Consider the following 16,932-nt stretch of genomic DNA (forward strand, 5'->3'; position numbering starts at 1 on the left):
GCAGAAAAAAATAATTAAATGAGTGTGGTCATGATGGTGCAGAAAATACAACCCATTTCTGCTGGGTTGTTTCCCAGCCTACCTGTTAGACAAGGTTTTAGCTTTACAAATTGCTTGACTGACTGGGAAGAGAATCTGCCAGGCTGTTTGCTCAGAGAAGGGCTGGTGCAAAAAAAAAAAAAAAAAAAAAAAAAATCAGGCGGGGTAGGAAGTGATGAGGGTTTCATTTGGCTGGTTCATGGAATTGTACAGATCCTTCATGCTCAGCTTTTTGCATCCACTGTTGCCTTTTGCTTCCAAGTTGGGCACCAATTTTTGCTCTTCCAATCAGAGCCTCTTTTATTTCCCATCTGGGACATTAATTTTCACCTAAATTCTGTTTTCATGCCTGGGCTGCTGCCTTATCCACTGGCTCTGATGTTTCTGTTTGCTGCTGGAGGCTGGCTCAGCTTGCAGACCTCTTGGCCTTTGAAGAGTTTCATGAACAAACTCCTTCCTTCCCACTTTATTTAACATTAACCTCGTCCCTCCAGAGGTGTGGAAGGGAAAAGAACCCCTCCCAGGAGGAGGGAAAATGGCCAGGAAACCCTGTGGGAAACAAACTGCTCTTTGTGATGAGGAGCCTGGGGAAAGGGAAAGCTCTGGGGAAGGGGAATATGCAGGAATGTCACATTCCCTGTAATTACAGTGCAGAGCAGCTCTCCCTGTTAATGGGCTGGCATTAGAGGAGAGCTGGGTGCCCAGGATAAGCTGAAGCCCATGGATCAAACACCAGGGGTAATAAATCAACACCTGCCCTTTGGTGGCTCAGCAGATGAGCAGGAGAAGCTACTTAGGATGGAAAAACACCCCCGAGCAAGGAGATTTCCAGATCCATCTCTGTCTGTGTCTGACAGGTCAGGAGAGGAGATTGGCTTTTTGCATTCGGTGAAAACCAAAATTAAACTACAACAAAATTATACACCCACCCTCCATTAGCACCCTCCAAAGCAAAGTGCCATTTGACCCACTCAAAGCCAGCACCAAGTGCTGATTTCTCAAAGTCTGCCTAATTCCTGGGGGTCTGATTTCAGATGCAACAGCACAGCTTGATTTAAAGCCAGCCCAGCCCTCCCAGTGAGCCTGGGAGCTGCAAGTGCAGCTCATCCTCACCACAAGGCACAGGGGATCCCAAAATCCTTGTTTTCTCATCAAATATCCCGACTTGGAAGAGACCCATAATGATCACAAGGTGCTTTGGTGGGTTTTCCACCAACATTTTGGTTTTTGGACTACCTGGAGGGAAAGGCACCGAGAGCAAGCAGCCAGGGTGACAAGGACAAAGAAGGACAGGTTTGGGAGGTTGCTGGCACAGTCACCCAATTTTACACTTTTTGATAAGGAGCACCCAGAAAAATGCTGCCCATGCATGAGGAAACACAACCCTGCTCAGCAAAAGGGTGAAATGAACCCTCCTGGGCCTCTTCCCCGGGCTCCAGACTTGGCACAGCCTCCTTATTTAACTGATTGCAGCCACAGAATCATTAAAGTTGGAAAAGCCCCCCAGGGTCCAACCATTCCCCAGCACTGCCAAGGCCACCACTAACCCATGTCCCCAAGGGCAGCATCCACTGCATTAAAATGTCTAAATGTGAGTAGAAGTCCAGAGGATTTCCCCCCAAAGTTAAGTGGTTTATATCCACAATAATTTAGTGTAGTCAGCATTTGGACACTGCCATTAAAACTAGGGACACAAATGGGTGGAAATGAGAGCTGTTCCAGGATTATCCCAAATACTCCTTCCCTGTGGAGGTGCTGCCTTTGCCTGGTTTTCCCCCGTTTTTGAGGGGGCTCTCAGGAATCTTGGATGAACAGACCTTGGGCTGGGCCAGTCTGGGAATTTTATGTTCCCCTGCTGGCAGAAACCTGTGGCCTCAGCAGCAGAATTAAATGTTGCTCAGCTCAAAGGCGAGAGGAGCTGGTTTGTGTTCAAAAGTCTGAAAATGGGATTGTGACAGGGAAGGGCTGGGAGGGGAGTGCTGGAGGTGCTTTGGGCAGGGGATGGGGGGTCAGTGGGGTGGCAGATGGGGCAAAGCAGGACCTGCAGGCAGTGGGGTCAGTGCCCAGGGAGGGGATGGCACTGCTGGGAACCCCAGCTCCCAGCAAAGGCAGAGGCATCCCTGAATCCAGCTTCATCTCCTGGCAGCAGCCCCAGGCAGGGCAGCTGGGCACAGTGACAGGGAGAGAGGTGTGGGACTCAGATTCAGGCAAAGAAAGAAACGGAGAGTTTCTAGCCAGGCAAAAAGCCTGGGAAAATGCTGAGAAAGAATGTAAATAATTCTTTATCTCTCTTGTTTTTCACATTGTTTGTAGTTAAGTTTTATCACTGTGCGTCAAGCACTCTGCACCAATAGTGGGTTGTTTTTACTTCAAAACCAATAAATTTAGTCTTTGCAGAGCTCCGTATAAAAGAGCAGTGCATTTTGAATAAATCAGAATTTTTACTCTCAGCATCCTTCTGAGTGAGTCTCTTCATTCCCATCCTGCCTCGACAGTGACACCGAGGAGTGACAGCAGGGCCACCCCTGACCTGGAAATAACCTCCTCCCTGGCACCTCCTTGTCCCAGTGCAAAACTCCTGTCAGCTGTGAAATTGAGCCCTGGGGATGCAATTCCTTCTGCATGAATCCAGCCTGACTCCCAGCAGCTCCCTGTCACACTGCGACACGAAATAACTCCCACGTGGAGGTCAAGTCAAGAGAGCATCTTTTGCTAGACGCAAAAGAGGGAAGAAAAGAACTAAAAGAGCAATTTGATTTTCTGACTCCACTATATATGGAATTTTAAAAGTGACACTGGATTGGAGGGTGAAATTGCCACCTCTCCAACTACACTGATTAAACCAACAGTCCATCAATTCTCTCCACTTTCAAAGAAGAGTGCAGAACAATTATTTACGTGAACAGTGTGAGAAAGTTCTACTAGAAATATGTAAACATCAGAAGGCATAAAAAACTTTTAGAAGAACTTTAAAACTCTCAAAAGAACAGGCTGACAGCTCCCTGTGCCTCAGCTTTGTCATCTGCCTCTGCCTGGTGGAGGGAGACCTTACAACCTCAATGCCAGAGATGTGGCACTGCAGTTCTTGTGGGATTGAGGAATTCTGATCCCCCCTCAGTTAGGAGATGAGGATCTTGGGCTCCCTGGGCAGGAGATGGATTTTCTCTGCAGGCTGGGTGCCTCCATCAGTTGTTAAGCTGTTGGAAAATGTGTGGTCACATCAGAAAAATCCCCCTGATGAGATTGTCTGGGCATCTTTATGAGCAGAGCCGACATGTTCAGCCAGAAATCTCTCCTGACTTGACCTCCAGAGAATAAATCACACTGCCAGCAAACCCAGGACCCAGCCTGGGGTTTCATTAACTAAGAGAGAAGGGAATAGTCCTCAAAAGCTCATCCAAAGCCTATTTGGGCTGGTCCCAGGATGGGGAGGCAGCAGAACAGGAGTTGGGGTGATGTTGCTGCAGCTCATCAGTAAATGTGTTTGATAACAGCCCATTCCTGTGTGGCACCCTCTGAGCAAGTTGTGCCTGGAGCTGGCTGTGCCCAGCAGAAGGAGCCCAAAATGAAGCTGAAACCATCTGAGTTCTGTGGGGAGCACAGAAGCTGCTGAGGCTGGAGCTGTGTGGTCCATCCTGCTGCTCCTGGAGCTTCCCTGCAACAGCAGGAACAGCAGTGGGTGTGGAAGGAGCAATTACCAGGAACAACACAGCTTGGAATTTATACTGATTAATGAGCCCTTTTCCCATCAGAAGGAAAATCACACACAACCAGCCCTGGCAGACACAAAAATCCATCAGGATTTTCAGCCCACCTTGTGGTGTCTATTGACACATTTAGATATAACCCAAACCCCCACATTTTTGTGAAGATTTTGTAAACGTGCAGAAATCTGATGCCAGAAAGAGCCCAAGGTGGGAAGGCCCTGGCACAGGGTGCCCAGAGCAGCTGTGCTGCCCCTGGATCCCTGGAAGGTTAGGATGGAGCTTGGAGCAGCCTGGGACAGTGGAAGGTGTCCCTGCCATGGCAGGGGTGGCACTGGATGAGCTTTAAGGTCCTTTCCCACCCAAACCATTCCATGATTCTGTGATTTGGGCCCCCATGGGCTGTGTGTGAGCAGAGGGGCACGTCCCTGCAAGCACCAGGAGAACAGCAGAAGGAGCAGCAGGCACTGCCCCAACCCCAGGGGGCTGCCCCAACCCCGGCTGCTCCAGCAGGATTGGGAAGCTCCAGCAGGAACACCTGCAAGGAACTGCTAAGAATTGGGCAAGTTGCTTTTTCACTTCATTTTGCCCAAAGGGAGGGGGGAAGGAGCTTTCCACCAGGCATGGTGTGACCCAGCACCGTGCCTGGGGCTGGCAGTGATTCCCAAACCACATCCTGACATCTCCTGTGGTAGCTGGGCTTCCAGCACCCAGCAGTTCCACCTGGAGCATCCTGCACACAACCTCCAGGCTCAGGGCCTCCCCTTCCCAGCTCTAAGCCAGCTTTTGTATCCTGAGGCATTGGCAAATTTGGGGACAGTTTTTCTGGAGCCCTCTCAGAGCTTCTGGCAGGAGGGAAATGCAGAGCACATCTCTCACCTGGCAGGTCTGAGTGAGTGACTCGATGCTTTGCTGAGCACAGCAGAGCAGTGCCAGGCACAGCCCAGGCTGCAAACACATTTTCATCCATCACAGTCCCAGAAGGTGGCAAACATCCAGCACCTGGGACAGCTGGGAAAGACCCAGAAACCAGAGCAACTTCTTTGAGAGAACCCCGGGCTTGCTCTGGGGTCTCGTGTGGTGGAAAAGTCTCTCCTCCAACCCGAGCTTCCAAAGAAAACTCTGCAGCCTCTTGTTCTGTCTCAAGGCAGTTTATTGCAAGTTATCTAAAAGATTTTCTTCTGGGGCTGCTGTGGTTTGCTCAGAGCTCAGGCAGAGGCACACACACACCCTGACATCCTCTCTGACTCCCGACTGCTTCTTCTCTCCCCCTGCCCAGGGCTGCTGCTGTCTTTTATATGGTACATTACATGTTAGATGTTCACAGTTTTTCCCCAATGCCTATTACCTATATTAAATGGTGATTTTCTATCTTTTATATGGTACATTACATGTTACATGGTTACAGTTTTTCCCCAATGCCCATTACCTATATTAAACGGTGATTTTCTATCTTTTATATGGTACATTACATGTTACATGGTTACAGTTTTTCCCCAGTGCCTATTACCTATATTAAATGGTGCTTTTCTGCTCTAAACCAATCTGTGAGTGCCAACATCACCAAGAACAGGGAGGTGAGGAAGAAGAAAGAGGAGGAACAGGATTGGCCTACATTCCTCCATCTTAAAACCTCTGACCCCCATGTACAAAGTAAAACCCCCCTGGACAGGTGTTAAAACCCCCCTGGACAGGTGTTAAAACCCCCCTGTACAATACTAAAAATTTTTCCCCTCTGTTTTGTAACTACTTTTACTATCCTATCTAACCCTTTGTGACTTTTTGTTCCACCTCCAAAGTTGGTAACTCATTCCATGGCTCAAACTCAAAATCACAGCTGTTTCCAGCTGCCTGCCAGGGTCTCAAATGCTTCTGACCAAGGCCTGGAACCTCTAAAAATGTCTGAGAGACATTCTGAGTTCCAACACTTCCTAATGCCTTGGTTCTACAGAAGGGGATGTTAGAGGGGTGGAAAACACGTGTGTTCTCGGAGCAGCTGGGGGCAGCCCAGGCCCAGGGGCTGCTCAGCCTCTCTCTGCCCCCACAGCCAGGGTGGGGATGGCGCTGGGCTGGGAGGAGCAGGGCTCAGCCCCACCCTGGGACAGAGACCCTTCCTTGGGGTGACCCAAATGTGCTCTGCAAATACCAGAGGAGATCCTCCAGCTTCCCCCTGGAGGTGGCAAAGCACTGCCACCGCTCTGGTGAGGATGTCCCTCAGTGATTGCACCTGGGGTTAGCCCTGACCCTGCCCAAATTAATGATGATTAAGCTACATGACAATTAGCAGTGTTTCCACCTGGAGGGGGTCAGCAGGGACACCTCCCACTGTCCCAGGCTGCTCCAAGCCCCGTCCAGCCTGGCTTTGGGCACTGCCAGGGATCCAGGGGCAGCCACAGCTGCTCTGGGCACCCTGTGCCAGGGCCTGCCCACCCTCCCAGGGAACAATTCCTAATTCCCAATATCCCATCCATCCCTGCCCTCTGGCAGTGGGAGCCATTCCCTGTGTCCTGTCCCTCCATCCCTTGTCCCCAGTCCCTCTCCAGCTCTCCTGGAGCCCCTTTAGGCCCTGGCAGGGGCTCTGAGCTCTCCCTGGAGCTTCTCCTCTCCAGGGGAGCACCCCCAGTTCTCCCAGCCTGGCCCAGAGCAGAGTTGGACAGAGCCCGGCCCCGGGCAGGGTGGAGTAGCGCTGAAATTCAGAGAAGGTCTTGATCTTATGGTTTAAACCTTCCGGCTTGATTTAGGCAAAAACCCGCATGGAAACCCAAGAGACGTGATCAGCTCTGGATCCCGGTTCGCTGCGGGGACGGCAGGGACAGGCTCGGAGCCGGTGCCACATCCAGCAGTGCCTTTCTGGGCTGGGAACGCTCATTTGTCACCATCGGGAATTGGGGACAGTGCAGGAACAGCGGCTCGGGAGTGAGCGCTGCTGTGTGATGGAGTGGGGGTCATCGCCTCGGGATGGAAATGGGATGGAAATGGGATGGAAATGGGATGGAAATGGGATGGAAATGGGATGGAAATGGGATGGAAATAGATTCTCTCGTTCTGCAAACGCTGACCAAAGCCCCAAGAGCTGCCCCAGGGGCAGCACTGGAGGTGGCTCAGCGCAGGGACCGCGTCCCTCCCCGCGCTGCTTCCTGGCCTCTCAGGCTGATGGATTTCTCTCCCACAGCCTTTTCTGGGAAGTTTGCTGCGTAATTGGGAGTCGCGATGTGTTGATGAGTGCTTCTGTTCTGCGAGTTGCTTCTGAATGGGGAGCAAAGCACCTTGATTAGCAGATCCTGCAATAATGCACACGGATGAATTCCCCCATCAATAACGGGTGGATAAAGTGAAAGTTGCCTTCAGGAGGTGTTGCTGCTGGTAACAGTGCTCGGGAGAAGGGATTTAGCCCTGGGGAGTTCTCTTTAGTGACCCTGGCTTTTCTCCCAGGGAACAGGGACAGGAGCAGAGGAAATGGCCTCCAGTTGCACCAGAGGAGGTTTAAATTGGATTTTGGGAAGATTTCTTCATTGAAAGAGTGATCAGGCACTGGAGCAGGCTGCTGAGAGCAGTGGTGGAGTCACCATCCATGGAAGTGTTCCAAAAACTTGTAGATGTTGTGTTTTAGGGAGATGGGTTAATGGTGGGTCTGGCAGTGCTGCCTCATTGGACTCGATGATCTCAGAGGGCTTTTCCAACCTAAACAATTCCATGATTTCCCCATGCAGGACCCTGGAGGATGCTCTCCTCTCCCTGAGCACCCCTGCTCCTCTCAGGCTGCCCAAGAAGCACCAACAGCTTCAATACCTGAGACCACTCCAGGGCAATTTTCCCAGCTCTGATGTGAACATCACCTTTAATAGATAAATCAGTTTACCAGTCGCGTGTCCTCGGTGACAGCTGTGTCCCAAGCCCACCCTGGCAGGACAGCAGCTGTTGGGAGTGGGGTGCTGTCCCAGCCCCTCTTCCCGTGGCTCCAGCTGGCTCTGAGCACCCCATGGATCAGGATCTGGCCCTGGCAGAGCCTGGAGTGCTGCAGTCGCTATGGAGACCCACCTGAAACGCATCCATATGGAGAGGAACAGCTCGTTCCTCATGTCCCCATTCAAGGGACATGAATCAAGGCACAATCCCATCCAGATGGACCACACCAGGACAGCAGAATCTGGAGTTTTTGTGATTCCTGTCTGGGCAATGGCACCCAGTGCTGTAGCCCTGGATTCTCCCAAAATCCAGCATCCTGTGGGATGAGCCCCCCGCCCATGCTCCTGCTGCCTTTAGGTGGGTCCACACAGGGACATCTGTGGGTGCAGGTGTGCAGTGTCAGCCTGGGAAGGGGAACGTGGCTGGAATCATCCTCCATGGGTGCCCCAGGGTTGTGTTATCGTGGAATCCTGGAATGGTTTGGGTTGAAGAGACCTTAAAGCCCATCCAGTGTCTTCCCTATCATGGGGACACCTTCCATTGTCCTAGGCAGCTCCAAGCCCTGTCCAGCCTGGCCTTGGGCACTGCCAGGGATCCAGGGGCAGCCACAGCTGCTCTGGGCACCCTGTGCCAGGGCCTGCCCACCCTGCCAGGGAACAATTCCTAATTCCCAATCTCCCATCCATCCCTGCCCTCTGGCAGTGGGAGCCATTCCCTGTGTCCTGTCCCTCCAGGCTCTTTCCAAAGTTCATAATCTGTTAATGAGCAAACACCGCGGTGTTGGCTCATGCTGGGGGAGGCACCTGAGGGCTCATTTTCCCCCCAGACAGCAAATCCTTACCCGGGGCTGCCCCACCGCTGTTATTTGTCCCTGGGAATAAGCAGACACTGCTCACATCACTGCAGCTGTGACTCCTCATCCCTCTGACTCCCGTGCCTGCTCCCAGCCACTGCTGCAGCTTCGAGGCAAACATCCTATTTCTGCAGAACAAATGTGTTTTCTGGTGCATTCAGCCGGGTTTGGGATGAACCCCCCGCTGCAGGGCGGGCTCGGCAGCAGCATTGCAGCAGGAGGGAGGCACAGCTGCACTGGGAGGGAAGGGCTGCACTGCTGGAGATTTGGGGACCTCGGGGCTCTCCCCAACTCCACTGATGACAAAAACTCCTTCCCCAGCCCTGTCCCAGCACAGACCCCTCTGTCCCCACTGCCAGCACTTGTGCTGGACGGCAGCAGGACCAAGGCCACCAGGCTTGTCCCGTGGCTTGTCCCTGCCCTTGGAGTTCCCCTGGCTGGCTGGTGGGACCCACGGGTGTCACAGTACTGTCCCCAAGGGGAGGGTGGCCCCCCACAGCCCACCCTGCCTGCACAGGGGCTGTCACCATGCCAGCACCTGGCAGCACCCAGCCCAGGGGACAGCCAGGGGGACACCGAGCCTGGGAGGTGAAGGACTTTCCCTGGGGCTGTGTGATGGAGGGACGGGGGCTCTGGGGGAGACGGAAGGGTCTGGAGCCTTGATCCGGTCCCTGTGACCCACAGTTTGAGGGCTGGACCCCCATCCCTGTCCCCATGTGATGCAGCTGGGGACCCTCAGTGGAGCTTGACCTGGACCCCCGTCCGTGTCCCTGTGTGATTCCACCAGGGACTCCCGGAGGGGCTGGACCTGGACCTGGACCGCCGTGCCCGTGTGATTCCCGGGGGCTCCGCGGGTCCGGGCTGGAGCTCCGCGGGCGCGGGGGCAGCGGGACCCTCGAGTCCCACCGGGCGTCCGGAGCCCCGGGAGGCGGTGCCGCCCCCGAAGTCCCCCCTGAGCCCCCCCAAAGCCCCCTCCCGTCGGGGCACGGCGCTGGCAGGAGGCGGCTCCGCCGCAGACGCCGCTCGGTCACCGCCGCGTTCACCTCGCCCGCGACACCGCGAACACCGGGAACACCGGGGACTGCCAGAAGCACCGGGAACAGCGGGAACACCGGGAACAGCGGGAACACCGGGAATAACGGGGGCTGCCAGAAACACCGGGAACAGCGGGAACAGCGGGAACAGCGGGAATAACGGGGGCTGCCAGAAACACCGGGAACAGCAGGACATCAGGACTGCCGGTCCCGCGGAGCCGGGTAAGCGGGCGGAGGAAGCGGCGGAGCCCCGGGACCCGCAGGCACCGAGCGGCACCGGCTGGGGACCCTCGTGGGGGACGAACCGGCAGGGCCGTGCTGGAGGAGGGGGCCGGGCTGGGGTCGCCCAGCCCGGAGCGATGGGGAGCCCCGGGAGGAGCGGGGAGTCCCGGGGGTGGCCGAGCCGCTCCTCCCCCCCGGCCCGGCCGGGCTGCGAGGGGTCTCGGCAGCGGGACCGGGGCGGGACGTGATGGGGCACAGCGGGTACGGGGGTCCCAGCCCGGCTGGGGCTGGGGGTCCAGGGCACCCCAGAGACATCTCGCTGCCTCCTGTCCCTGCAGCCCCTTCCCGGGTCACCCAGGGGTGCCAGGCTGGGTGGCAGCGGTGGCACTGGGGCTGGCACGGTGGCGTTTGCTCCCCTCGGGGCTGGCAGCGGCGGGTGGAAGCTGAGCAGGCTCAGCCAAGACGTGAGATCCATTCACACCCTGGCTGCTCTGCCTGCTGCTCCCCGAGGCTTTGGCTCCATCGGGGAAGTGACCCGGGCTGTGGCAGCCCAGGACATGCCCAGGACCTTCTCCCCTGCTGGCTTGGGAAGCACAGCCCTGCCTCCACCGGCTGCGGCTGGCTGGCAGAGCCGAGCCGTCCCCATTCCTCCGCCTCTCCCCAGCATCGGGGTCCCCGGCCCAGTTCGAGACGCAGCCCGGCACTGGGAGCACTGGTGAGGCTGGGAGCGGCCATGAGGGACGTGCTTGGCGCTGGATCCCTGCGGAGCCTTGTCCAGCTTGCCTGGCTGTGCCTGCTCTCCTCCGTGCCGGTGAGGGCCGGGCTGGGGCCGGGGGACAGCGGCGGTGGCACTGCCGGGCTCCGTGCTGGGCTGCGGCTGCAGCTCGAGGGGCAGTCAGGGCGCCGAGGCTGGAGGCTCTGAGCCAGCTCTGGGCTTGCAGCACGGCGGGGCCAAGGTGCTGGAGAAGACCTTCGAGGAGTGGCTGCGGTACCGTGACGAGTGCCTGAGGAGGATGGCGAGCGAGCCCTACCCAGCAGGTACCAGCTGTGCCCAGCTCGGGGGCACACAGAGCCAGGGCTGGGGTTTGTCCCTCTCCAGCATCCTCTGCTCTGGTCACCCACGGAGAGTGAGCCAAGAGGCTGACAAAGACCTCCGCATCTCAGATGGGATACCCGGGGCTCGGATGTCCTGAGGGGCTGAGGCTGGTGTGGGGCACATGGGTCCATTTCAGGGTGGCACCAGCCCCTTCAGAGGTGCTGGGATAGCAGGGTTTAAATGTGCCTGTGCCACCAGCGTCTGAGCATTGGCTTTCCCTGTCCCCGGCCCTGGAAGGGCTGTTCTGTAACAGGACATTTGACATGTACGCCTGCTGGCCCGACGGGAGCCCCGGCACCGCCGTCAATGTCTCCTGCCCCTTCTACCTGCCCTGGTTTGAGAAAGGTGAGGATGCCCTCCTGCCATCCCGGAGCTGGCAGCCAGGGCTGAGCCGTTCTGGGGGTGGAGAGGCTCTCAGGGGTCCCCTCCTGACAGGGGCAGAGGGACCCGTGAGCACCCCAGGGGTAAGGGGAGCCTGGGGCTCAGAGCAGAGCAGAGCCAGCCCGTGCCCTGCCCACGCCTGCCCTGGGCCGGGCACTGAGCAGGGTCAGATCCATCATCCCGGGAGAGGGGCTTGGGGGAGCCTGGGGGACCGTGCCGGTGCTTGGTGTCCGCAGTGAAGCACGGGCTGGTGAGCCGCAGGTGTGGCACCGACGGCCAGTGGGTGACAGTGAACGGCAGCCAGCCCTGGAGGGACTACTCCCAGTGCGAGGATGAGCTGGAGGTCACTGCTGAGGAGGTGCGACCCTGGCCGGGACCCAGGGACGGCCAGGGCAGCCTGGCCGGGGGTGGACGCGCACCCACCTGGGCTCCCTGCGCTGTGCTCACCTGCAGGAAGGCGCCCGCCGGCTCATGGTGAGCTTCAAGGTGCTCTACACCGTGGGCTACTCGCTGTCGCTGCTCACGCTCATCTCCGCCCTGCTCGTCCTCACCGCCTGCAGGTAGGACACGGCCCTGCCCCGCTCCCTCCCCGCCCTGCCGGCCCTGCCTGACGCGGCTCCCGCAGGAACCTGCGCTGCACCAGGAATTACATCCACGCCAACCTGTTCGCCTCCTTCGGGCTGCGGGCCACCTCGGTGATGGTGAAGGACGCGCTGCTGGAGCGGCGCTGGGGCGTGCAGCTGGTGCAGGTGGCTGACTGGGAGGCTCTGCTCAGCCACCAGGCAAGCGCTGGGCTGGTGGCAGCGTGGGGACCTTGCCCAGGCCGGGGCTGGGTGGGGGTTGGTGCCCACCAGACACCCCGCTGGGTGAGCTCTGGGGGTGCCAGTGTCACCCATGCACCTGATGGATGAGGTCTGCGTGTGGTGCTGGGGTGCCCATCCACCCGTGGACGCACTTTTGGGGTGCCTGTGCTGCCCAGGAGCCGGTGGGTGAACTCTTGGGATACCTGTGCCCCTGCTGGGTGAGCTCTGGGTCTGCGTGGCACCTGAGGGATGAGCCCTTGGTGCCACCCATGCCTCTGATGGGTGAGGTCTGGGGGTGCAGCCTCTGGGTGAGCTCTCAGGGCACTGTGGTCCCATGGGGGAGCTCTCAGGGTTCTTGGGGCGCCTGTGCAGCACCGTACCCCCGGTGCACGAGCTCCTGGGGTGCCAGTGGGTGAGCTGTGGGGCACCCTGTGGGCACAGCCAGCCCCACGGCGGCTCTCCCGTGGCAGGCAGCGCTGGGGTGCCGCGCGGCGCAGGTGCTGATGCAGTACTGCATCCTGGCCAACCACTACTGGTTCCTGGTGGAAGCTGTCTACCTCTACAAGCTGCTCATCGGGGCCGTGTTCTCCGAGAAGAATTACTACAGGCTCTACCTCTACCTGGGCTGGGGTAGGAGCCAGCCGGGCGCGCCGCGGGGACGGGGACAGTGCCCAGTGCCGGGGGCACCACGGTCCCCACCATCCCTGGAGGGTGAGGGGTGGGGCTCTGCCACCCCGGGTGTCCCAACAGCACGGGGGTGGGTTCTCAGCTCAGGAGGGTGCTTGGTTTTACAGGGTTTGCTGTGTGACTTGCAGGGACCCCCGTGGTGTTCGTGGTGCCCTGGATGGCCGCCAAGTACCTGAAGGAGAATGCGGAGTGAGTGGGGATGGATGGAGGGAGGGGGGGATGGATGGAGGGATGGATGGATGGAGGGATGAATGGATGATGGATGGATGGAGGATGGATGGATGGAGGATGGATGGACGGATGGATGATGGATGGATGGTTGGATGGATGGATGATGGATGGATGGATGGATGGATGAAGGATGGATGGATGGATGGATGGATGGATGGATGGATGATGGATGGATGGATGGATGGATGGATGATGGATGGATGAGGGATGGATGGATGATGGATGGATGGATGATGGATGGATGGATGGATGGATGGATGGAAGATGGATGGATGGATGGATGGATGGATGGATGGATGATGGATGGATGGATGGATGAGGGATTGATGGATGGATGATGGATGATGGATGGATGATGGATGCATGGTGGATGGATGATGGATGGATGAGGGATGGATGGATGATGGATGGATGGATGATGGATGGATGGATGATGGATGGATGGATGGATGGATGGATGGATGGATGGATGGAATGATGGATGGATGAGGGATGGATGGATGATGGATGGATGGATGATGGATGGATGGATGGATGGATGATAGATGGATGGATGGATGGATGGATGGATGATGGATGGATGGATTATGGATGGATGGATGGATGGAGGATGGATGGATGATGGATGGATGGATGGATGGATGGATGGATGGATGATGGATGGATGGATGATGGTTGGATGGATGGATGGATGATGGATGGATGGAAGATGGATGGATGGATGGATGGATGGAAGATGGATGGATGGATGGATGGATGGATGGATGGATGGATGGATGGATGGATGGATGAAGGGGGTCCTGCTGGGGTGCTCAGAGGCTGCTGCGAGTCCCTGAGCCACCTGGCTGGGGCTGGAAAGCTCTTGGCTCCTGCTGCCCCCAGCCCAGCGTGACGGTGCTGTCTCGTGCCCCCGCGGCAGGTGCTGGGCGCTGAACGAGAACATGGCGTACTGGTGGATCATCCGCATCCCCATCCTGCTCGCCTCCCTGGTAGGGAACAGCTGCCAGCCCCAGGGCTGGCTGGACAGCAGCAGCTCAGCCCCTGGCTCCCAGCCCTGGGCGGGCTGTGATCCCCAGGGGAGCTGCTGGGAGAGGCCAGGAGGGACAGTTGGCCTGCAAGGACCAGCCAAATGCACAGGGGGTTCAGCAGTTTGCTGACCCCTGGTTCTGGGGGTTCACGAAGGAAGCTGGGGTGCTGAACCCCAGAGAAAGGGGCTGGGGGTGGCTCCTGCTGCTTTGTAGCTGGGATTTTGGGATGGCAGCAGAGGAGGAAGGGCAGCACGGGGGGTGCCATCTCCTGCTGGGTGGGTGTCACAGCCAGGGTGGGGGTGCTGGGCTCTGTGTGCCCCTGCCCTGTCTCCCCCTTCCAGATCAACCTGCTCATCTTCATGCGGATCCTCAAGGTGATCCTGGCCAAGCTCCGGGCCAACCAGAAGGGCTACGCCGACTACAAGCTGAGGTGGGCTGGGAGCAGGGCAGAGATGGGCTGGGCTAATGGGATAACACCACCTCCACACCCCCTCCCCACACCTCTCCTCCACCTTTCACATCCTTAAATGACCGCCCTGGGATTAACTGGGAGTTTTACTGTCCCCCAGGCTGGCCAAAGCCACCCTGACCCTCATCCCCCTCTTTGGGATCCACGAGGTCGTTTTCATCTTCGCCACGGACGAGCAAACCACGGGCATCCTGCGCTACGTCAAGGTGTTCTTCACCCTCTTCCTCAACTCCTTCCAGGTGAGGTGGGAGTGAAACAAATCCTTGCTCTGCGTGCACCACGGAGCAGAGATCAGGGGGTGCCTCTCTGAGCTTGCTCTCCCTGTGCTGCTTCTGTGGGAAGGGCAGCACCGTCTCTGCCACCCTCTGCCCTTGGGAGCGTGCTGTCACCTCCTGTGTCTCTGAGCAGCGGTGCCATGGGGACCCCAGCCCTAAAGGCACCCAGGAGTGGCCTGGGGGGAGCCTAAGCCCATCCCAGCCCCAGGAGAGGGATGGGGGTGGGCTCACTGCTGGCTCTCCCTGCAGGGCTTCCTGGTGGCTGTGCTGTACTGCTTTGCCAACAAGGAGGTAACGTCCCTGCCCTGTCCTTGTCCCTGCCATGGCACCTCCTGCCCGGCTTCCCCACCCCACCCTGTGCCTGCAGGGAGGGCACAGCCACGGATAAGCCCCTGCTCCTTCCCCTCCACGGCAGGTGAAGTCCGAGATGAAGAAGAAGTGGCAGCTCTGGAAGCTCGACCACCCGGTGCTCTGCTGTGCCCAGTGACGTGGTGACCAGCCAGGGCAGAGGGGCTGCTGGCCACAATGGCCACAAGGCCTGGCTGGAGGACAAGAGGCTGCAGGAAGCTGTGCTGGGCAGTGCCCACCCGGGATGGCCAGGCTGGGATGGGTGTCTGGCTGTGCCACACTGGAGCTGCTGGAAGGGACATCCCTGCTGCGACCCGAGCGGGGCTGGCACCCCTGGCTCTTGCCAGGCACCGCTGTGTGGGCAGCCCTGCTGCTTCTCCCACTGCTGGAGCACCAGCAGAACCTGGCAGCCTCCCCCAGGACCCTTCCCACACAAGGAACCCCTGGGACACCACACCCACCTCTGGGATCTCAGCAGCAGCAACGCTGCCCACACCCTGCAGCCAGAGCTTCCCTGTCCTCCTGTGCCCCAGCTCAGGAGCATCTCACCAGCACCCCGAGAGCTCCCAGACATCCACAGCCACTGTGTAAAGCTCTGCACAGCGAGGGGCTGCTCCTCCTGCCACCCTCATCACCAACACAGAACAGCAGCTCCCATCCCCTCCTCGCTGCTCTCTGGCTGCACAAAGCCCTGGTTCCCCCTGCCATGGGCAGAGCCAAGGATGGAGCCTCAAAAGTGCTTGGGAGTGAAGGATTTGAGAGCAGCAACTCACCGGGGCAGAGCCCAGCCTCCTCCAGGCCAGGTTCAGCATCCAGCCCAGCCTGCCCCTGCTTTCTGGAGGGAAAGCTGGATTTCCAGCCCGGCAGGAGCTCAGGAAACGTTTTGCTGGCCAAAGGCAAAAAATCCTGGGAGTTTGCTTTCCAGGGGGGTGCCAAAGCATCATCCCCCCCATGTCAAGCAGCCTGTGGCTCCCAGGAAGCCCAGGAGCAAGGGAAGCAGTGGAGGTGGTATGGTTTGAGCAGAACTGCTCCTGTCCTGGTCCTGTGCTCTCCCGGAGGAGCCCAGAGCAGCTGGAGGCACCTCTGGTCCCAGCCCCTCGCTCTGGCCCACAGGAGCAGCACAGACACGTGGCCAGAGCTTATTCCCACCACACTCCTTCCTTTGCAATGCTCGAGTCTTCTCCAGGCAGGAGGAAGCAGCTGGGACGCTCCAGGAGATGCCCATGGATGCAGGTTTTCCAGGCCCTGCCCCTTCCCTGACAGGCTGGGGGAGCCTTTCCCAGGGCCTCAGGGAGGAGCTGCCTTCAACACACAAAGCAAAGAGGCTGCACCAGCCTGGAGTCACAGATCCTGGATCAATGGAAGCCCCACGAGACCAATTTACACATTAACTCTCTTTTCAGATGTAAATAAATATTTATTTTTCAACAAGCAGAGCCTGCTGCTTCTGTCTGCTCCAGGGGAGGGAAAGGGCTGGTGGGCACAGACAGCTGAATCTCAGACTGGACTGGGAGGGAAAAGAAACTTAAATCCCATTTCATCCCACCCCTGCCATATCCAGGGACACCTTCCACTGTCCCAGGCTGCTCCAAACCCCATCCAGCCTGGCCTTGGGCACTGCCAGGGATCCAGGGGCAGCCGCAGCTGCTCTGGGCACCCTGTGCCAGGGCCTGTCCACCCTCACAGGGAACAATTCCTTCCCAATATCCCATCCATCCCTGCCCTCTGGCAGTGGGAGCCATTCCCTGTGTCCTGTCCCTCCATCTCTTGTTCCCAGTCCCTCTCCAGCTCTCCTGGAGCCCCTTTGGGCCCTGGCAGGGCTCTGAGCTCTCCCTGAAGCCTTCTCCTCTGCAGGT

General features: G+C 58.0%; 1 protein-coding gene across 2 annotated transcripts; it reads left to right on the forward strand.

The window, feature by feature from the left end:
• Window positions 1-9,519: 9,519 nt before the first annotated feature.
• LOC110476092 (glucagon receptor) lies at window positions 9,520-16,507 on the forward strand. 2 transcript variants are annotated; one of them, XM_085592501.1, is made up of 15 exons: window positions 9,520-9,622; window positions 9,679-9,758; window positions 10,423-10,569; window positions 10,700-10,796; window positions 11,092-11,199; window positions 11,472-11,593; window positions 11,689-11,795; window positions 11,861-12,017; window positions 12,509-12,668; window positions 12,854-12,914; window positions 13,876-13,945; window positions 14,326-14,414; window positions 14,554-14,692; window positions 14,978-15,019; window positions 15,144-16,507. In XM_085592501.1, the coding sequence occupies exons 3-15, from the start codon at window positions 10,492-10,494 to the stop codon at window positions 15,213-15,215; spliced, it is 1,302 nt and encodes a 433-aa protein (XP_085448627.1). In that variant the 5' UTR covers window positions 9,520-9,622; window positions 9,679-9,758; window positions 10,423-10,491; the 3' UTR covers window positions 15,216-16,507. The 2 variants fall into 2 exon arrangements, with proteins under 2 accessions (XP_085448627.1, XP_085448626.1); XM_085592500.1 differs by lacking the exon at window positions 9,520-9,622 and having other exon boundaries at window positions 9,624-9,758; window positions 11,879-12,017.
• The last annotated feature ends 425 nt before the right edge of the window (window positions 16,508-16,932 follow it).

This window comes from Lonchura striata, chromosome 14, assembly GCF_050655825.1.
Source record: "Lonchura striata isolate lonStrDom1 chromosome 14, ASM5065582v1, whole genome shotgun sequence".
Lineage (NCBI taxonomy): Eukaryota > Metazoa > Chordata > Aves > Passeriformes > Estrildidae > Lonchura > Lonchura striata.

Coding starts and splice junctions, on each gene's coding strand:
- LOC110476092 (XM_085592501.1), top strand. CDS start 10,492: ATGAGGGACGTGCTTGGCGCTGGATCCCTGCGGAGCCTTGTCCAGCTT. Junction 11,594..11,688: donor TGGAGGTCACTGCTGAGGAG/GTGCGACCCTGG, acceptor GCTCACCTGCAG/GAAGGCGCCCGCCGGCTCAT. Junction 12,018..12,508: donor AGGCTCTGCTCAGCCACCAG/GCAAGCGCTGGG, acceptor CTCCCGTGGCAG/GCAGCGCTGGGGTGCCGCGC.